Source organism: Panthera uncia, chromosome A2 (assembly GCF_023721935.1).
Source record: "Panthera uncia isolate 11264 chromosome A2, Puncia_PCG_1.0, whole genome shotgun sequence".
Classification (NCBI taxonomy): domain Eukaryota; kingdom Metazoa; phylum Chordata; class Mammalia; order Carnivora; family Felidae; genus Panthera; species Panthera uncia.
The window spans coordinates 109,547,678-109,567,577 of record NC_064816.1 but is presented as its reverse complement, the minus strand read 5'-3'; the positions used below and the strand labels follow the sequence as shown (position 1 = coordinate 109,567,577).

Sequence of the window (19,900 nt, the reverse complement as noted above, 5' to 3'; positions counted from 1 at the left end):
GGTTAGGAGTAAATTGTGACTGTCCCACAGATTTAGGAGAGTGTATACATGGTAAGAAAATGGAGAATGGCAAGGTGTGCTGCTATAGACAGGATTCTCAATGAAGTCTTTTCTGATGTGACATTTGACCAGATACTTCAATAACTTAAGGCATGCAAATTATCTGTAGTGTTGCAAATGATGGAAAGAGCAAGTGCAGAGGCCCAACGATGGGAAGATGCTTGGCATGTTCAAGGAAGAGCAAGGAGGCCAGAGTGTATAGATTATAACAGGCGGGAGAGCACAGAGCAGGAAATGAAATAAGAGATGGGGAAGGGGGATCTAATCACACAAGACCTTGTAAACCTTGGATAAGGGTTGGATTCTACGGGAGATGGAACCCATTGAAAATTACAAGCAGGGAACTAATATTTTGAAGAGCGCCCTCTGTCTGCTGGATGGAAAATGAACTGCAGGGAGATGAGAGTTGGAGACTACTGAACCAATACAGGCAAGAGACAGTACAGGCTAATATGATAGCGGCAAAGGAGGAGAGCACTGGAACACAAACTGTATTTTATTTTTTTTTAATTTTTTTTTTTCAATGTTTTTTATTTATTTTTGGGACAGAGAGAGACAGAGCATGAACGGGGGAGGGGCAGAGAGAGAGGGAGACACAGAATCGGAAACAGGCTCCAGGCTCCGAGCCATCAGCCCAGAGCCTGACGCGGGGCTCGAACTCACAGACCGCGAGATCGTGACCTGGCTGAAGTCGGACGCTTAACCGACTGCGCCACCCAGGCGCCCCCACAAACTGTATTTTAAAGGTAAAGCCTACACAATTTACTCTAAGGGTGAATATAGATTATGAAAGGGAGAAAGGATGCAAAGTATTCATTTAGTATGAATGCCAAGATTAGTGCATTTATATTGAACTGGGAAGTAACAACAGATTTTAACAAAAGGATCTGCCTGTTTGCAAAAACTTTTAGGACAACAAACATGTCCCATTAATTTTTGTCCCTGGAGCCTAAAATAGTGCCTGCCTGAAACTCAGGGTCTTGGATCAGATCCTTTATAAAAGTCTCGTGAAGTGTTCATGTTGACTTCTTCCCTGGTTTACAGGGAGCCCTGACATAATTGACATGGGATAAAATACACAGTTCTGTGCGCAAACTCGCTGAATGCAAATCGACCACTTATTCAAATCTAGTTTTAATTTACTGGTTATAAATGCTCTTATGAGCTGCTACATTTCCAATAATGCCAACACATACACAATAAATCTACAACTGTGACTGAAATTGGCTAGAGCTGAGAAATGGTTTTCTGGATGAGAAAAAAAAAAAAAGAAAAGAAAAGAAAAGAAAAAATAAGAAAGAAATTTTTAGCACTTGTAAAGCGGAAATACTACTTGCCATCTTTCCATTCTCGAGTAGCGTGATGTATGAAACCAAAGAGTTCATCTGTTGTCACAGCTTTGGGGTTTAAGTCATTCCAAGTAGGTTTTTGTTTCATGTTAACATATGTTCGGTTCAGTGTTCTCAAAATCTGAAGGGAGAAGGAAAAAAAGCTCAGAAAATTAATACTCCTGTAAGGCAAATGGAAAGCAAATGGTTTCTAAAGGATTTTCTTATTCCTTTTACGTTCCTACATATTCTGCATGTAGTAAGTACGGGGAAAAATTTACATGTGCACATTTACATGTACAAATTTAATCCTACAATCTCTTAGGACCTCTTCACCTGATTCTTTGAACCATGCGTACTAGAGGAAGTCGCTGTATCATTTGAGGTTTTTAACCATGTGTGCAAATAAGTAAATAAGTGTTCCTGTTCCTGTTATTAAAATCCACTCTGCTCTTATGTAGGATGCATCAGAATCGCTTACAGGATGTTAAGACACAGATGGCTGGACCCAACCCAGAGCTTCTAATATTCAGTAGGGCTAGGATGACTAAGAATTTGCATTTCTAATAACGTCCGAGGTGGGACCTGTGATGCTAGTCCGGACGTGCTTGGACACCTAGTGACCCAGAGCAACAGTTCTCAGCGTCTCAGGAGACGCTCCAGACTTGACAAAGAGGGCATGCGACACAACAGAAGCCACGGACGCTGCTCAGTGTCCTATAATGAACACAAAGGACAGCCTCCATGACAAAGAGCTATCCGACCCAAAGTGTCAACAGTGAATGAAGCTGAGAAACTCTGATCTAGATAATGGAGAAAAAGAAGCTTTGAGGATAAGAATTCACAGGACAGATGCTTTCTCTATGTCAGTTTAATTAATTGACATATTCACCCAAATATGTGCCCCACCTACCCTCTTTGCTTTCTCTGAGAAGCTGTGGCTTTTATTTCAGATATTCTTCATCCCGATCTACTCACAGGGGGTTGAAGGACTAATAAACAACTGCCAAATAGTTGGGAAGGGCAAGAGTTGCTAAGTAACGTGGCCTGAGCTTCCGTGTGCTGGTTCTATCAGCTTAAGTAAAGGTTGAATAGAACAGAACCAGTGAAGATGAGATGAAAGAAATTGAATGCCTTAGGAATATTAAGCTTATATTTTTAGAAACCATTAATCTACTGGAAATTATAGAATTTAATTTTATCCTTCCCTGAACCATGGCCCTCATCTGAAACTTACTCTAACAAAATAATTACAGGTCTACCAGTTATCTACTTTAATATTTCAATTATTACATTTTTCACAAGAAAAATCACAAAACTGTGCCTCCCTTTGCAATTGTTCCAGTTTGGGTTCCGATCTACATACTGGCAAGTTCTACACACACCCATGGTCTAAAACCTCATATGCCCACTCCACGATTATTTTTAGTCTTTGGCTACTAAATATGTTCATACCCAAGCACCCTGAATTAAAATGCACGCAATTCTGCATATAGTGTCTGCCAACCAAGAAAATAAGTACGTTGCCAGGATTGTCAGTGGGACCAAACAAAATCAAGCAGTGAAGTAAAAATGAGGATAATAATACCCAGAGTATATCATCACTGTGCACAGTAAATCACATATAATGTACCTAGCATAGCACATAACAGGGACCCCCACAATGTGGGTTTGGCTGCCTCTCTTGTTTTCTTTTGCCCCTATCGAGGGCTATATTTCTGAGCAAGTACTGAAGGAAAATATTTGGGTTTTTCTTAGTAATATGGGAATGAGAATCTAAAGCATCTTGGGAAAGACAAAAAGGTAGGTTTCATAAATATGGAAAGCCCCGTCTTCTCTCAGCTTTTCTATCTGAACAGAAGGTTCTATTTGTTACCTCCTCCCTGCCCCTAATATGAAAAAAAATAGTGCAAATTGATGAAAAGGCAGTATTAGAGTCTCACATTCTACCTCAAAATTATGGACGAATTCAATGAAGGGAACCCTTAGAGAGAATTAAAAATATGTCCAACCAAAATCTGTTCTTTGTGTGGCTAAAAACCAGCAGGCAATTCACCATACCTCACTCTTTCCTGTGCCTGCATTTCCAACCACGAACACAGAGTGCCGCACGGTCAACAGTTCCTCAAGCTGGGCGACCTGCAGACCAAACAGGCAGTCATTGGTTCCTTTCATGAGTTGGTGATTTAAAAACAAAACAAAACACAAGAAACAAACAAACAAAAATCCTTACCCATTTTTGCTCAATTCTTTCCTTACAACCCAAGAAAGCTCCCACTTACAAAATTATGGTCCAGGAAAGTTAACATAGATGACAACCACAGCTTCTCCTGGATCTCCCCAAGAACAACATGAGAGTAAGAGTGAAGAAAAACCAGGACTCAGTGAGTCACTGATGCAGGCAGAAGTGAAGTACAGTCTAGTACTTTGGACGTGGTAGGAATTACTTACAAAATCAAGGAGTCTTCATGAAGTGTTGAACAAAAACCATACATGGCTAATCACCTACAAGTGAGTAATGGCTTATATACTTTAAAATATCTAAAATAGATACTTTATGTGTATTTTACTGTCTGTGTATTTACTACACCCAAAGTGAGCGTACATATGCACAAGTCTTTGGTAAGTCAGATATCATATATGTTGACACTTTTCTCCCCATTAAAGGCACATACTAATGATTTACTTCCCATGTTCTCTAAGATGGAAAGAAAAGAGCAACGTTAATTTTTGATGCATGTCACCAAGAGCAACCAAGAAATTTTATCAACTAATGAGAAGTAGGCTTACATTTAAAACCATGACTTAATAAAGGACCAAGCACCATGGTGCTTACCCAAGCATGTAGGTGGCTCAGTCAGTTAAGCGTCTGTCTCTTGGTTTCGGCTCAGATCACGATCTTACACTTCGTGAGTTCAAGCCCTCCATGGGGCTCTGTGCTGGCAGCACAGAGCCTTCTTGGGATTCTCTTTCCCTCTCTGTCCGCCCCTCCCCGATTCATGCTCTCTCACTCTCTCAAAATAAATAAGGTAAAAAAATAAATAAAAAACAAAACCAGGACCCAATCATATGTTCCTTCTCACAGAATGTAACTACAAAATAATTATTTATAATTACTGGAGTAAAGCAGGTCCTATTAGAATGCTTTAAAGAATATATTATGATTATGTAAAAGTCAGTGTAATACGTGAGTTAATGTTTTGGCTAACGATACTTAAATACAGTAAATCTCACTGCAAATGTCATGGGCTGCTGTGAAAAGCACATGCGCCATTTACTTTAAGGATGAAGGTCTCCTCAGGCTGCAGGTGAAGCTCCAGGGTAGACTGCCTGACAATCTGTTCAAAGTGCGGTGCTCTCTGCCGAGGTACGTCCAGGGCTGGAAACAGGTCACCAACCAGGCCCAAAAACACGGGGATGTCGTCTGTCACTATTTTAGGCATATTGAAGTCCCTTAATGCTCTCATGAGTACCTAGGAAGAAAACACTGTATTTAAATGGCCAATACAAGGTGTACCAGACATCTTCAAAACTAAAAATGCTGTTTTTTTATTATTTAAAAAAAAATTTTTTTAGTGTTTATTTTTGAGAGAGAGAGAGAGAGAGTGCGAGTGGGAAAGGGGCAAAGAGAGAGGAGACACAGAATATGAAGCAGGCTCCAGGCTCCACGCTGTCAGCATAGAGCCCAATGTGGGGCTTGAACCCACGAACTGTGAGATCATGACCTGAGCCAAAGTCGAATGCTTAACTGACTGAGCCACCCAGGCACCCCTAAAAATGCTGTTTTTAAGCCTTGCATCTAAAGCAAGGCTTTAGGCATGGGATATGGATACCGGTCTCTGTTAGGTTGGCATTCTGTGTACGGGGAGGCTAAATGCCTAGAAGTGCACAGAGCAGCACATGAGAAGTCTCTGCTGGTATCACAAATTTCAGACTCAGGTCGATGAGGAGGCCCTGTTCCTGCAACAATCTGCTCTGATCTTGACAAAGGGTCTGAGGCCCTTCCCTTCTTAATCCTCAAACTCCAGGATATAAATTAACTAGGCCCATCAGATCATTTTGTTCAAGAGAATCTCTAAGAACTTCGGAATAATAAATGTAACCATTTTTAGTTTGGGTATTTGTTGTGTATTGGCTGAAAACCGAAGAAGGCTTTAGATTTTAAAAGCGGTAACTTGAACATCAGGATGACTTCTACAGAAAGACGTAAGCGATCCAACAACAACAAAAGAAAACTGCAAGAAAATCTCGGTCCAATCATGAATTATGACTGAGAGGAAAAGAAAGTATTACAGAAGTAGAAAATCACGTAAGCATCCTTTAATGTGAAAAGAAATTCATAGATTTGTTTTCTTCAACTTCTCAAGCCATACGAAATATACACATAGTGACATATATCCACTGTTCTCACTATTTAGTAAAGAAAAAACCCTTAAAAAATTTAGAGAAAAAAGAAGAAGAGAGAAAGTCCCCAGCAGGGATAGAACATTCACCCAGCAGCTGTGAATAACCACCTGAGCATTGCATTTCACTGGTGTCAGGTGATCGTTCTTCCTGTTCTATGCTCATTTTACAACCCATGAAGTGAACATACTAGGTTCCATTAGATTATGTTTTCACTGACATTTCAGGATTATTATCCCAACTCAATTAATCAGATTTTCTGAATGTTCCTCAGAGGAAATCAACCAGTGATTACTGATTTGATTATGACTGCCAAAATATTTTTTGTAGCTGTTATTTCAAAAGCACTTATAAAATCACATTTTCTTTCCTGTATTCATATCCTTATACTCAAGAATACTTCTCTTTCATGATATAAGCAATGCCAGTCCTCAAAATATTCTATGTGAAAAAGAGAGATCATACTTTTTAAAAGTTGCTCTGTACTGGGGCGCCTGGGTGGCTCATTTGGTTAAACGTTCAACTCTTGGGGTCGGCTCAGAGCATGATCTCATGGTTTTGGGAGTTCAAGGCCCAGGCTGGGCTCTGCACTGGCAGTGCAGAGGCTGCTTGGCATCCTCACTCCTCTCTCTCTGTCCTTCCCCAACTTGTGGTGCCTCTGTCTCTCTCAAAATAAATAAACTTAAAAAAAGAAATAAAAGTTGCGCTAGGCATGGCCCACCATCCAGATACATACTTTCATTTCTGTGAAGTTGTTTAGCTACCCACTCCACAAAACCATGTTATTAGCACTGTGGTACCTGATCTTCGGGTCTATTTTTATCTCCTCGTTTCAGGGAGCCAGCTACAACCAAGACAGATTTAATAGCACGAAGTCCCCAATCATAATGATCCTAAAAATCAAAACATATGTTATATTTTCTCAAAGATTTTAAAAGGGAATAAGCTTCTCATTCCAGAAGTAAAAGCCAAAAGCTGTAAGAAAAGAGTTCAGATAAATACATGCTTTAATGATGTAAAGTACTATTTTCCTGTTCTCTTCCAATTTGTAAAAACCACATCCCTTCAGTATCCTCCTCCCTCTTTCTCCTGATTCTCTGCCTCCGTCAGCAGATCTCTTCTTCCCATAGCACTGAGTTGCAGCGTGCCCAAGGATCCATCCATCTTCCCTGCTCTCGTCTCAGTAAACCTGCTAACACTGAGTTGAACTACTTGCAAATTTTCACCTCTAAACATGGCATATTTCTCCAGTGTGACTTCAACAGATAACCCTGTGAGTCCACCCCTCCCAGACCCAGATCTCTACTTGCCCTAATAACTCTACCTCTTAATCACTCAGACGCTCCAGCCCTAACTCTGGCATTTAGTGCACTACAAACTTTATTATTACAATTCAGGGATATAACAGTATGTCCGCTTTGAGAGTTTCACATAATCCCAACAGAAGATTCCTTTCACAGGCTCTGGGCTCCTGGAGAACAGAGCACAGATCTATTCCCTGTTGTCTTGTAGGTCCCAACATGGTGCACTGCACAGGTAGGTACTCCGTAAAGGGACAACGAATTAAAAGATTGCTCTCTTTTGCCTTTCATCTACCACCCACAGAGTGACAACTTTTCTCTCAAATTATCTCTCAATGGCGCCTGTGGGAAAGTCAGCACCCTCTCCGAGCATCATCCATAAAAATGCACATAAAAGGATCTAACCACTTTACAAGGCTGTTGAAAGAATAAAATGCTTTGTGAGCAGTGAAACAATATATCCATGTATAAATATGTCCTTCAATCCAGCAGTGAATAGTAAAATCAATTTAGTAGGTCTTGACCATCATTCCTGCTGGTAATAGAACAGAGGAAAACAGAATGAAAAACACCATAATGCATTGCAAATAAGAAGGGCAAGAAGTGTTGGGTGAAAATTGTTGTTTCAGCTGTGCATATGACACACGGGTGTGGGTCCTGAGTCTCAACAGAAGGAGTATTTTTTTACTGCGGGTCATGGTAAAAACTCATTTGAGAGCCACGATGCAGAAAAAGATGACGGCTTGAGGAGAGAAGGCAAAGGGCAAGAACTGGAGTGTGGAGGTCAGAGAGACTGAGGAGGGGGCTAAGTCAGTGCAGTAAGAACATTAAAGGAGAGGGGGTAGAAGAAATTCTGGACACGGGTTTAAGACGAGTTGGTGACCCTGTTGGTGTAAATCCAACAACTGCTGAAATAATCCTCACTGTTTTCATTATGCTAGTCCATCAGTCAAAACCACCCACAGGTTCTTCTTAAATCCCTACAGTTTAGAAAAGTATCAGCGTCTATACTTCTAACTCAGCCCTTCTGTCCTGGCCTCACTGCCTTCCCTCATCTCCCCCATGACATTCCTCTAGTTGGAGAATGCTCTCCTCGTCTGTTCTACCTTTCCTCCCAACACCTCCCTCATACCTTATGGTTTTCAAGGAAGAAACTATGATCATCTCCTCCTGCATGTTCTTCTAATTTTTATCTAACGGAAACTCAATCCCGGAAGTTCTCTGAACTCCGAACTCTGAGTGTGCTGGTTTCATGTGTTCTTGCTTGTCCTCTTAATCAACAAACATGTTACTTGGATACAGTAAGTGCTCACTCAGTGTTTAAATATTACTACTGGGAAGGGATGCGGTTGCAACTCTGTACTGCCCGGGTTCAGTGACATTGTTTTCTTCTGACTTCTGCCCGTGATAAAATTAAAATGAACTCCTCAAAAAAATAAGAAGGATACCACAAACAAGGAGAAAAATAAAAAATACTCACAGTATTATCACCCAGAGACAAAAATTAAAAATCACTATGTACTTCCCAGTTACTTTATATAATACATACAGTCTAAGTGTAAAATAAATGCAAGTTGTAGATCGTATCTAGTTTGGCATGCTGCTTTTTTTATATAGAACACTGTCATAAACATTTTTCCATGTTGTTAAATTTGCTAGGATTTCCCCCCAGAATGTAAATTTACATATTAAAGGACAACATCAATTTCACTCTCAGAGTCCAAATTCCACCTTAACGACAGGTAATTTCAAATAAGTACATCTGTCAGTACAGGTAACTATGTGGCTCTAACTGTGGCATTTTAATACTTTCATGCCAGAAAAGCTGCAAAATAATGTCACCAGGAATTAATGAAAAGTCATCGAAAAAGTGAGGTCAAAGGTGACCACAAAGCTGAATTTAAAAATAATGAGGCTGATACATACATAATTTGTGTAGCTCCTCAGCAACTTCAGTGAAACAGCAAGAAGCTAGCTACTGGACAGGAATAAAAGGTACAGCACAGGGAATATGGTCAATGGTACTGTAACAGCCTTGTATGGTGACAGATGGGAGCCACACTTGTGGTGAGCATAGCATAATGTACAGAGGTATCCAATCAGTGTGCCATACACCTGAAACTAACATCAATGAGCATCAGCTATACTCCAAAAAAAAAAAAAAACAAAAAAAAAAAAAAACCAAAAACACAACAAAACCAAAAACAGGTCTGACCCACTTCAGAGACTAGGGAATCACACACCAAATGTAAAAACAAATAACAAACCCACCTTCAAATAAGGGATTACCACCAAATGAGAAAAATTTTCATTTAACATTTCTTGAAGGGTTCTTTGGAAAATCAGCTTTACCTCTTCTGATTCTTATAAACACTCTTGCCGTCTCTCACTAGAAAATAATATTCTCACCAACAAAGCAGGCAGCATAAAATTCCATGAACAATTATAACATTGGTGAGAGTTAAAGACGATCACAGAGCCCACTGACAATTGTACATAGAACTTAAAATGTCTCATGTTTAAAATCAGAAAAAGAATATTACAAATACTAAAATAAAGATTTGCAAAATTTTATGGAAAATACAAAATTACTCTAAAAGGTCTAACTGTAATGTGAGTGATAAAGTACCCAGCATCTATCTGTCAAAAGCAGTTTTTTTTAAAATTTTTTTTAACGTTTATTTATTTTTGAGACAGAGAGAGACAGAGCATGAACAGGGGAGGGTCAGAGAGAGGGAGACACAGAATCTGAAACAGGCTCCAGGCTCTGAGCTGTCAGCACAGAGCCCGATGCAGGGCTCGAACTCACGGACTACGAGATCATGACCTGAGCTGAAGTCGGCCGCTTTTACCGACTGAGCCACCCAGGGGCCCCTGTCAAAAGCAGTTTTAATGGGATGTACAAACCTAGGAAAGAGAACAAAAAACCCCTCACCTGCTTGGAGAGGAGCCCCCTGCAGAGTGTGTACAATGTCACGAACTTGCGGGCTAGTGAACGCGCGTCTGCAAAGCCTTCAGCAACTAACATGATTTCACAGATTAGCTCAATGTCAGGCGCCACCATGGCACAGGGTCTAAAAAGGAAATACGAAATTTAGTTTTAAAACGTTCTAAGGTAATATGTACAGATGGCTGAAATCAAATGATTAATTTGTACCAACATTCTCTCCATTCTGAAGCAGTTCACAATTACCTCTGTCCATCAGAGCTAACAAGACCCTCTGCTTCAACTAAAAAATGTCCATCAGTTACTAGATACATAGAAAAAGACGGAATGTCTGGAAATGACAGAAGGATGGGAGTAAGAGCTTAAGGAACATCTGTGGTATATTCTCCTATAAGTAAGTCATCACTGTAGAAAACTGAGTGATACTCGGGGCTAGAGGCCACCTTTACCTGTGGCCTGTGCTGAGCTAGTAAATGCTTAATGACTGGCTCTCCAAAAATAGCATTTGCGGGTTTCCACAGAATAAACACCTGCACCATGGCTAACTTCAATCTATCAACATACTACTAAATGTGGGCCTGGGAAGAGATGTGCAGTAGCACACCACCAAGCAGACAAAGCAGATATAAAGGATCGAAGCGCATCGGTATGACTGAAATAGTGATGCGTTCTGAGTATTTATCACTTTTGTTTTAAATATAATCAAATGTTTATATAATTAAGTTTTCCATTAGTGGCTGTGCTTGTAGAATTCATGAAAATTTAACCATCAGTGCTTTCAAGCTGGTACAGGCTCTTTCTAGCAGGCCACTGCCTCAGGCCAGCTTGGTTACACTTTTAAGATAAAAATTTACCAAAACGTAACGTTTAACTCCCCTTCTTGGAGGGGAAGTTCCACAAAGTCCTCCCCAAAGACCACTGCCCTGGACAGCAACATCTGAAAACATTCTATTCAACTGAAGGGCAAAAAAGGAACCAAATAAGTAAATAAGCCTGCTATTTTAGAATTCTTCAAGTACACAGTCCAAAGCGTTCCTCCACCTGCTTTTATAAATATAATTACAGTCTAGAGTGTGCATATCTAGGTTTTCACCCTAAACATTCCTAAGTTTTCTTTGGATCTATGCCGTGACTATTTCTCCTATTTAAATTACACCCACACTTTCCCCTTTTTCTATCCTCTTATCATAGGATAGAAATACTAAAGATGAACAGTAAAGAGGGGACACGACAGAAAAGGCAATGAGTTGACTTGTGTGGTACATACGTTAATATTGACAACTTTTTTTACTTAGCACTTTCTTCATGCCATACAGAGCATGAAAAGCTTTTCATGCACTCTCTCCCTTAATTGTCACAAGTCTACGAAGTGGCTCCTCTCCTCATCAGTATTTTGCGGAGTGCAGACTAAGGTTCTGAGAAGGGCAAGCACATATGCTCAGCCCCAAGGCAGGTCAGTGGTGGCATCAGGACGCTCTCAGGGCTCAGGCATAGTAGCCTGAGCCTCCTCCACTCATGAATGCTACTTGCGTCATCCAAACTGGCCTTCAAACTTTGCTGACGTGAGTACGGGCACCGCAACATAAATGAGGCTCTACTTCATTAGACGCAATTTACGAACACGGCACAAAACAATTTCAGATTTTGAGACCCAAATGAAAACATGCAGGAGATGAACTGGGATACAAATGTAAAAATACTGGAAAGATGTACCATTTTCAAATCCAAGTATTCTACAATCATTACGTTTCTAAGGATAGATGGTGTCTAAAATTATTTTTTTTAAAAAATAGACATCATACAGCCGCTATGCTAGGCAAGCTGTTTTATGAAGAAAGAAAAACATTTAATAAAGCATGCTGGACTAATTGACTATTTGGGAAAAGAATTCTGTTTAAATACTCATGTTACCAACCAAAAGAAGTTCTCGACAAATAAAGTACATTTAAAAAGTCATACTATAAAAATTAGAAGAAAATACAAATGAAACATGATTAAATATCTAGACAGATGGACAAGCAAATTTCAAGTTTAAAAGAAGGGAAAGAAATCACACTAAAAACTATAGAGGTTCTTACCTCATATGTTAAATAGCCTATCATTTTGAAGGCAGACACTGAATAATAATACATACTGTGAACACCAAAGAATCCTTGAAAATGTAACTGATAAACCTCTAGCTCAAAAAAGCAAAAACAGGAGAGAAGACACAAATTACCCATAAAAGACATGGACTGAAGATGTCACTATAGATAATAAAGGAATATTATGAACAAATAAATGCCAATACATTCAATAATCTAGCTAATGTAGAAAGACTTCTTAAAAGATGGAAAATACCAAAAACTAAGAAATAAAAAATCTGAATAGCTCCATATCAAAGAAGTTGAGTCTATCACACACACAAAAAAGAACAAAAAACCCCCAAAAAACTCCCACAAAGAAAAACCCAGGCCCAGATGGCTTCACTGATTAATTCTATCCTGTATTTAAGGGGTAAATGAAAAAAAATGAACAAAAAACCCCCAAAAAACTCCCACAAAGAAAAACCCAGGCCCAGATGGCTTCACTGATTAATTCTATCCTGTATTTAAGGGGTAAATAAAAAAATAAAATAAAATGAGGGGTAAATAATACCAATTCCACACAAACTCTCAACAAAATAGGAAAGGGAGCATTTGCCAACTAGTTTCATGAGGACAGCATACCCTAATGTCAAAACAAGATAAAGATACTACAAGAAAGGACACTATAGATCAATATCCCTCATGGTGTGGATTTAAAAATCCTTAACAAAACAGGGGCGCCTGGGTGGCTCAATTGGTTAAGTTTCCGACTTCAATTCAGGTCATGATCTCACAGTCTGCGAGTTCAAGCCTCAGGTTGGGTGCTGTGCTGATAGCTCAGAGCCTGGAGCCTGCTTCAGATTATGTGTCTCCACCTCTCGCTACCTCTCCCTCACTCACACGCTGTCTCTGTCACTCAAAAATGAATGTTAGAAAAAAATTTTTTTTAAAAATCCTTAACAAAATAGTAGCATGTTGAGTCCAGCAAAATAAATATAAAAAATAGTATCTCCTGACTAAGTAGAGTTTATCCCAGGAATGCAGCGTTAGAGAACTGTTTAGCAATGGAAAACATCAATCAATATAATCTAGCACCTTAACAGAAAAAGGACAATACCACAAAACTTCTGGAAGAAAACCTGTGAAAATTTTTGCAACTTGGGACTAGTAAAACTTTCTTAACTAGCATATTTAAAAAAAAATTGATAAACTGTATTCCATCTCATTCAAAATGGACACCATTTAGGGGTGCCTGGGTGGCTCAGTCGGTTAAGCGTCCGACTTCGGCTCAGGTCACCATCTCACGGTCCCCAGTTCAGATTCCGTGTCCCCTTCTCTCTCTGCCCCTCTCCCGCTCACGTTCTGTTTCTCTCTTTCTCTCTCAAAAATAAATAAAAATTAAAAAAAAAATTTTAATGGACATTTAAAATGGACACCATTAAGAAAATTAAAAGGCAAGCCACAAATTAAGAGTGAAGTATTTGCAATATATGAATTTAACAAAGGAAGCATACACAATACAGCTCTTCAAAAAAGTGAAGGGAATGGCCAGTAAGTTCAAAGATGTTCAAATCATGATCCATCATGCAAATGCAGCAGACTAAACCGACAATGACATACCTCCACGTATCTATTAGATGGACTACAACTTGGTAAGGACGTAGAGCAATCGAAATTCTCATATACTGATGGTGAGACTGTAAAATAGTCCCACCATCTTGGAAACCCAACTGGCAGATTCTAATACAGTCAAACACACATTTGCCATGAGACTTTCCTTCATAGGTATTTACCCAAAAGAAGATATATGTTCACACAAAGATTGTAGAGGACTGTTCATAGCAGCTTTATTCATAAGAGCCCTGAACTGGAAACTCAAATGTCCATCAACTGGTGTATGGATAAACAGGTTGTAATATGTCTCTACAACAGAATACTAATCACCTACAAAAGACCTACTGATCTCCTCAACTTGGAGGAATCCCCAAACCTTATCATTCAAGGAAAGAAGCTAACACAGACGAGTACAAACGAGTACAGAACATGAACTCTAGGAAAGGCAAATTTAACCTAGAGCCACAGAAGACACATCTGTTGTATGGGGGATTAACGTCAAAGAGGCACCGCTTCCAGGGGTTGGAAATATTCCATATCTTGATTGTGGTAAATGTTTTCACAAGCTGTACCCTTAAATGCATGCAATTTATTACATGAAATTATACCTGAACAAAGGTGATTTAAAATAGGAGAGAAACACAACTGGTTCAGATACAGTACAGCTTCTCTGACAGACTGTTAATAAGTGTATATATTGGTAAAATATTTTTGGAAGGCAGGTCGTCGATAGGTATTTTATTCATTCACCAGGTAATTCTACATGTACAAATCTATTCTGGGTAATAATCTGAAATAGGGTAACTCTTCATGTGAAGAGATATTTATAGTCTGTTTTATGATCATAAAAAACTGCAAAGAAAAACACAAACCCTTCAGGTCAGACAATAGGGAACAGTGAAGAAAATTATGGATAAGCCGTGAAAGAGACTGTTTTGAAGCTACATAAAATAGCATTTCCAAGGAATTTCCAATAATACAATAAACTACTTATGTCAAAATATTAAATAAGAACTAAATAAAAATCATACCTAAAATAATATCTTAACTTCATAAAATCTGAATTATAAAAGAGGCCAAAAAAAGGAAACAATTACCACTTCTGGGTGGTAAAGCTGTAACCTTTTCTTTATCCTTTTCTGTATTTTCCACATATTCTGTAACTAATAAAAAAACTTTGTTTATAATAAAGACATCCTTATAAAAGAGCTAGTATTCAATGTTCGAACGTACCATGCAACTTTTAAGTAATGATTTTAAGTTCTGGCTTCATATTTCAAAAGAGTTAAACTTATCATGATGGAAGTTCTATCAGGAATCCCAAAGCAATAATAAGGGGTTTTCCACAGGAATTCTCAAGTAAAAGCAAATCATTTAACAGTGCAAACCAGCAACATTAGGTGGCATGAGTGCTCCAGATGCTAAACCACAAAGCTTAACACTTGCCTGAAAAGAGCTTTGAGATTTTCCGGTAATTCAGTTCGACCAGCATATCCTGGGTTCATCGTAATAAATATTCCAACTGATGGCTTCAGTGTGATGGCTTCCCCAAGAAATACAAATCTACCGTAAGAAGAATGTTGATGGAATTAAACGTGCTCATTGAATGTGAATACACAATGACAAATGCACACCACTGCAAAATGCAAATTCTTATTAGGCAGCTGTTGATTCTGGGTGATTTTCTTTACAATTCATATGCATACAATTTTGGAAATCTTTGAAGCATGTTTATTAAAAATACACTCCCTTCCCCGCAAAGAGTTACAAATATGGGAAGTATTGTTTTATATTTTAGCATGGCCATATATGCTGGAATATAAAAATGAGGACTTGGCTACTGAATCATCGAAATGGGATGTCATTTTTGCCTTCAACATGGGCTGCAATTCCTTGAATGGGACGTTGCAAAGACAGAAAATATCCATGTTAAGAGGACAAAGTGGCATCTTTGTTCCACCTTTATTAAGTCTATTTACTCACCTTCCTCCTTCACTGCCTCCCATTTATTCAGCAAATATCTACTGACTACCACGGAGAGGCAGAATAGTGTGGTGGCTAGGAAAGCTATCTGTGGAGCCAGATTGTGAGTGTTCAGAGAGCAGCTCTATCACTTTAGGTGTGTTCCAATTCCTTCATCTCATAAAAAGGAAAGGGGGTGGTGATAATATTATCTACTTTACTGGATCATATGAGGATTAAAAGAGATTATACGTATAAATGGCTAAGAGGACAATGCCTAGAATATGGTACACACTCAACAGATGTTAGCTATGACTATCGCTATTCTCATCACTTAAATGCATTGGAGAAGAGGCAAAAGATGTGTAGAAAGATCTGCAAGGGTCTAGTTAGGCTGTTGATGGCCAGAGCAACGAAACAGGCAAGAGCCAGAGGAGCCAAAGTGAAGGACAGTAGAAGGAAACTTTCAAATGATGGTAAAAGAGAAAGTGCTCTCTCTTGTTGAAAAAGGCAAGGGCTAGAGTAGTCGAGGAGCTGGGCCTACCTCACACAAGGGAGAGGGAAAAGAGACACAGATTTTAGGACTAAGAGCTTCTCAGATACTAGATAACTAAGAGAAGATGGATTTTGTATAGCCAAGGTAATAAGGGAGAAATCTTCAATCCCAGCATATCAGGCCAGGGAAGGCAGAGAAGCCTGACAGGGCCACTCACAGAGAGGGAGCTGCTGTAAAAGGGCCCCTGCGTGCTCTCCCGTGATACAGCAGGGATAGCCACAGTGAAGGGTATAGACTTTGAGGGGGTAGAGCCAGCAAGATGCGCATAGGCTTTGTTGTTGAGGCATGGTTCCACCTCTTAAATTCTTGAATATAAAGAGCATGTAATAATTCATGAAAACATCAAGAAGACTAGCCGTCTGTCCATGGGCCAGCCTGAGACAAACAGGTACAACTTACATACACAGAGACATGGACAAAGAAGAAACTACCAGTAAGTATAGTTAGGAGTATCCAGAAATCCTTGCACGGATCAGTTATCTAAATCTCCTTAAGAAAGGATGGCCTCGGAGCACCTGGGTGGCTCAGTCAGTTAAGTGTCTGACTTCGGCTCAAGTCATGATCTCACGGTTTGTGAGTTCGAGCCCCGCACCCGGCTCTGTGCTGACAGCTCAGAGTTTGGAGACTGTTTCGCATTCTGTGTCTTCCTCTCTTCTCTCTGCCCCTCCCCTGCTCATGCTCTGTCTCTCAACAATAAGTAAATGTTAAAAAAAAAAAAAAAAAAAAGTAAAGAATGGATGGTCTCAAATGACATCTGGGTTACATCAAATAATAAGATTTTGACTAAAAACTAAATGAAATACATCTGGGCAGGGGGAGTCAAAAAGGAAAGAATCTAATCTTCTCTAACATGGTCTTAGAGTAGGGGCAGGTAAGGCAGCAGACATGTGGTCATAGTCAAGTGGTATCCCAGAGCCATACGATAGAAGCACTGAGAGGTTTTTTAAGAGGTGGGAATTTCTAGATGTCATATACAGTAAGTGAAAACTTCTATAATAGAGTCACAGTTTCCAGGGGCTTTCCCTCACTGGGAGATTGAACCGTCCCTATGGATAAGACAGCTAGCTGAGCAAAATGCCCTAAGGAGTGCGAGTAAGTGGGTAGGCCAGATAAAATGAGATTTCCCTGTATACAAAAAATAGTGCAAAGAAAACCACAAACAAATGTTATAAAGGAAACCACTATAATACTAACTTCTCAAATTAAGCCATCAGTCCCCAAGTGCCAGTCATGTTTTGTCTTTTAGAATGTGGCATCATGTTGAGACGCTGTTAGGCTCTGGATATATCTGGGAAGTTTTTTGGAGTCACCGAGTTAACGAGCAGAGCGTAGTGTGTACTCTGCTGTGATGGAACATTGAGCAAGCAGTGTTGGTGGAGACACCAGGATTTTGATTTTGCATCTATTAAATATAAAAGGCCTATGGGGCAGCAAGTGGAGTCCTGAGATGCTCCAACAGGCACTGTCTTTGGAGGTCAAGGTATCAGAGAAAGGAAGTCTGGGCACCCAGCAGCCACCAGCAGACAGATGGTTCTCAAAGCCACATGACTGGGTGGAATTACCAAGGGAATGAGACCCAAAGATTGAGCCTTGTGACACCTAGTACTGATAGGTCAGAAAATAATAACAAAAAATAACAGCAAACACTGATACAGGGCTATGTGCCAGACACTTGTCCCAGGGCTCTGCATTTAGTCACCACGATGATCAGTAAGATAGTTTCTATACTTTTTCTGATTTTGTAGATGAGAAGAAATCAGCCCAGGGGCATCCCTGAAGCTGGGAAAAAACCAGGAGGATGGTGGTGTCTTGGAACCAATGTGAAGAAGCGTGTCCGGCAGAATGGAGGGACCGATTGTGTCCAGTGCAAACAGAAGGTCAAGTTAGAACAGAACGGAGAACTGCTAAGTGGATTTAGCATCATCAAGAGGGGTTTTTTTTTTTTTTTACGTATAAATGTAGTACACCTTTGTTGCATTCAACAATTAAAAACCGCTAACAAAAATAGGAGGTTATTCAAAATCATTCTTCAAAATAAACCAGTTCCTCTTATTTTATCCATTTCACGAGACACAGATAGGCAGCAAGCGAAGAAGATGAGGTTTGCTTTTATCCATTTTACAAGACGCAGATAGGCAGCAAGCGAAGAAGATGAGGTTTGCTTCACTGTTTTATGTTTCTCTTTGTATCCGTAAAGAGAAAGAAGCCAGGCGCTACTCACCTCTTTTTCCTGTTTCTGATGGCATCATGTATCATTTTCACTTGCACTGCCACCACTGACAGAACCTCCACAGAAATTCGATTGAATTCATCAAAGCAGCCCCAAGCTCCTGTCTGCACCAATCCCTTATAGATATTTCCTATGGACTAAATCACAGAGCGAGCCATTGAGAATTTAACAGAAGAAGGTTTTGAGCTATTAGTTTCAATCATTCCAAATCAGGAATAAATAATATTGTCAGAATATAACATTTTATGACTATCTTACTTTGTAGTCCATTTGCTCTGAACAGTTGAATACATAAACCATCATGCCAAGGGCACGTCCAAGATCTTTGGTGGTTTCTGTTTTTCCTGTACCTGCTGGGCCAGCTGGGGCTCCACTCATGGTTAAATGAAGTGATTGAGTTAAAGTGATGTAACACCTTTCAATAACAAAAAATACCAATGTTACAGGCTGATATCATATTTCTAGAAAACATAATGGAGAATACAACTTTGTTTTTTTAGTTTAAGAAGTCAGGCTCTACAATATGGTCATAACAATCAATATTAATATACCTAGGATTTGCTCGTGGCAATAACAAGAGTCAGAATAATAATTTATATCAAATTTAATTTTAGGTTGGCTACTTAAAAAAAATAAAGCATGTATTGCTTTTTCTTATTTTCTAAGAGCTGTGTATCAATACAAATAACACTTGATTTGTAATGCCATTGAATTTCTGATATGTCTAGGTAGAGATACTATTGATGTCAGACAACGTCTCAAAACTATTGTTTATAAAAGAAAAACAGAAATCTTGGTGATGAATTAAACACTGACTTCATTAAACTGATACTTAATGAATACATTAAAAGATGAGATACGTAAATATATATAAATGTAAAGTATGCAAATATATATGTATTTCAATATATAAAGCAACTACACAAAACAAAATTTGTTACATTAAAATATATATCAGGAATTCATTTTGAACATGTTGCTACATGCATTTAGATTATGATAATACCTATTTTTACAGGAAAGATTCAGAGGTTCTCTGGCTGAGGAGAATTATACAAAGACAGAATTTAATACTTGTAAAAGAAGAAAAACTAACAAATAGCAAGGATCTAACATGAGGTTTTCATAAATTACTTCTGTCTTACTACAGACAGTGGACCTAATAGAAAGACATACACATGGACATCTGTAGTCAAGGGACTAGGGTCTACTTTGCCAATCATCAGATGTTAATTTTAAATAAGTCTTTTGACATCAATGTGCCTCTCATTTCATATTACAACGTGCCTCTGTAATATGAGGAATTTATTGTACGGATTCATTAAAAATGCCAAAGATAGATGCCTTAAAAAATTCAGAGTGCTAGGCAAACAGAAGCAATTACTTATGCAAATGTAAAGTGTATCTATATTTTACGGTCATCACATGTTTA

General features: G+C 39.0%; 1 protein-coding gene across 1 annotated transcript in view; it reads right to left on the bottom strand.

The window, feature by feature from the left end:
• The window catches only part of DNAH11 (dynein axonemal heavy chain 11), a 357,765-nt gene that overhangs the window by 186,141 nt on the left and 151,724 nt on the right, over window positions 1-19,900 (bottom strand). Inside the window, exons 33-40 of the mRNA XM_049641609.1 lie at window positions 18,727-18,883; window positions 18,460-18,605; window positions 15,167-15,283; window positions 10,029-10,167; window positions 6,593-6,685; window positions 4,667-4,861; window positions 3,450-3,527; window positions 1,398-1,530 (exon numbers count right to left, since the gene is read on the bottom strand). Coding sequence (XP_049497566.1) covers window positions 1,398-1,530; window positions 3,450-3,527; window positions 4,667-4,861; window positions 6,593-6,685; window positions 10,029-10,167; window positions 15,167-15,283; window positions 18,460-18,605; window positions 18,727-18,883 — 1,058 coding nt within the window. The remainder of the gene's footprint in view (window positions 1-1,397; window positions 1,531-3,449; window positions 3,528-4,666; window positions 4,862-6,592; window positions 6,686-10,028; window positions 10,168-15,166; window positions 15,284-18,459; window positions 18,606-18,726; window positions 18,884-19,900) is intronic.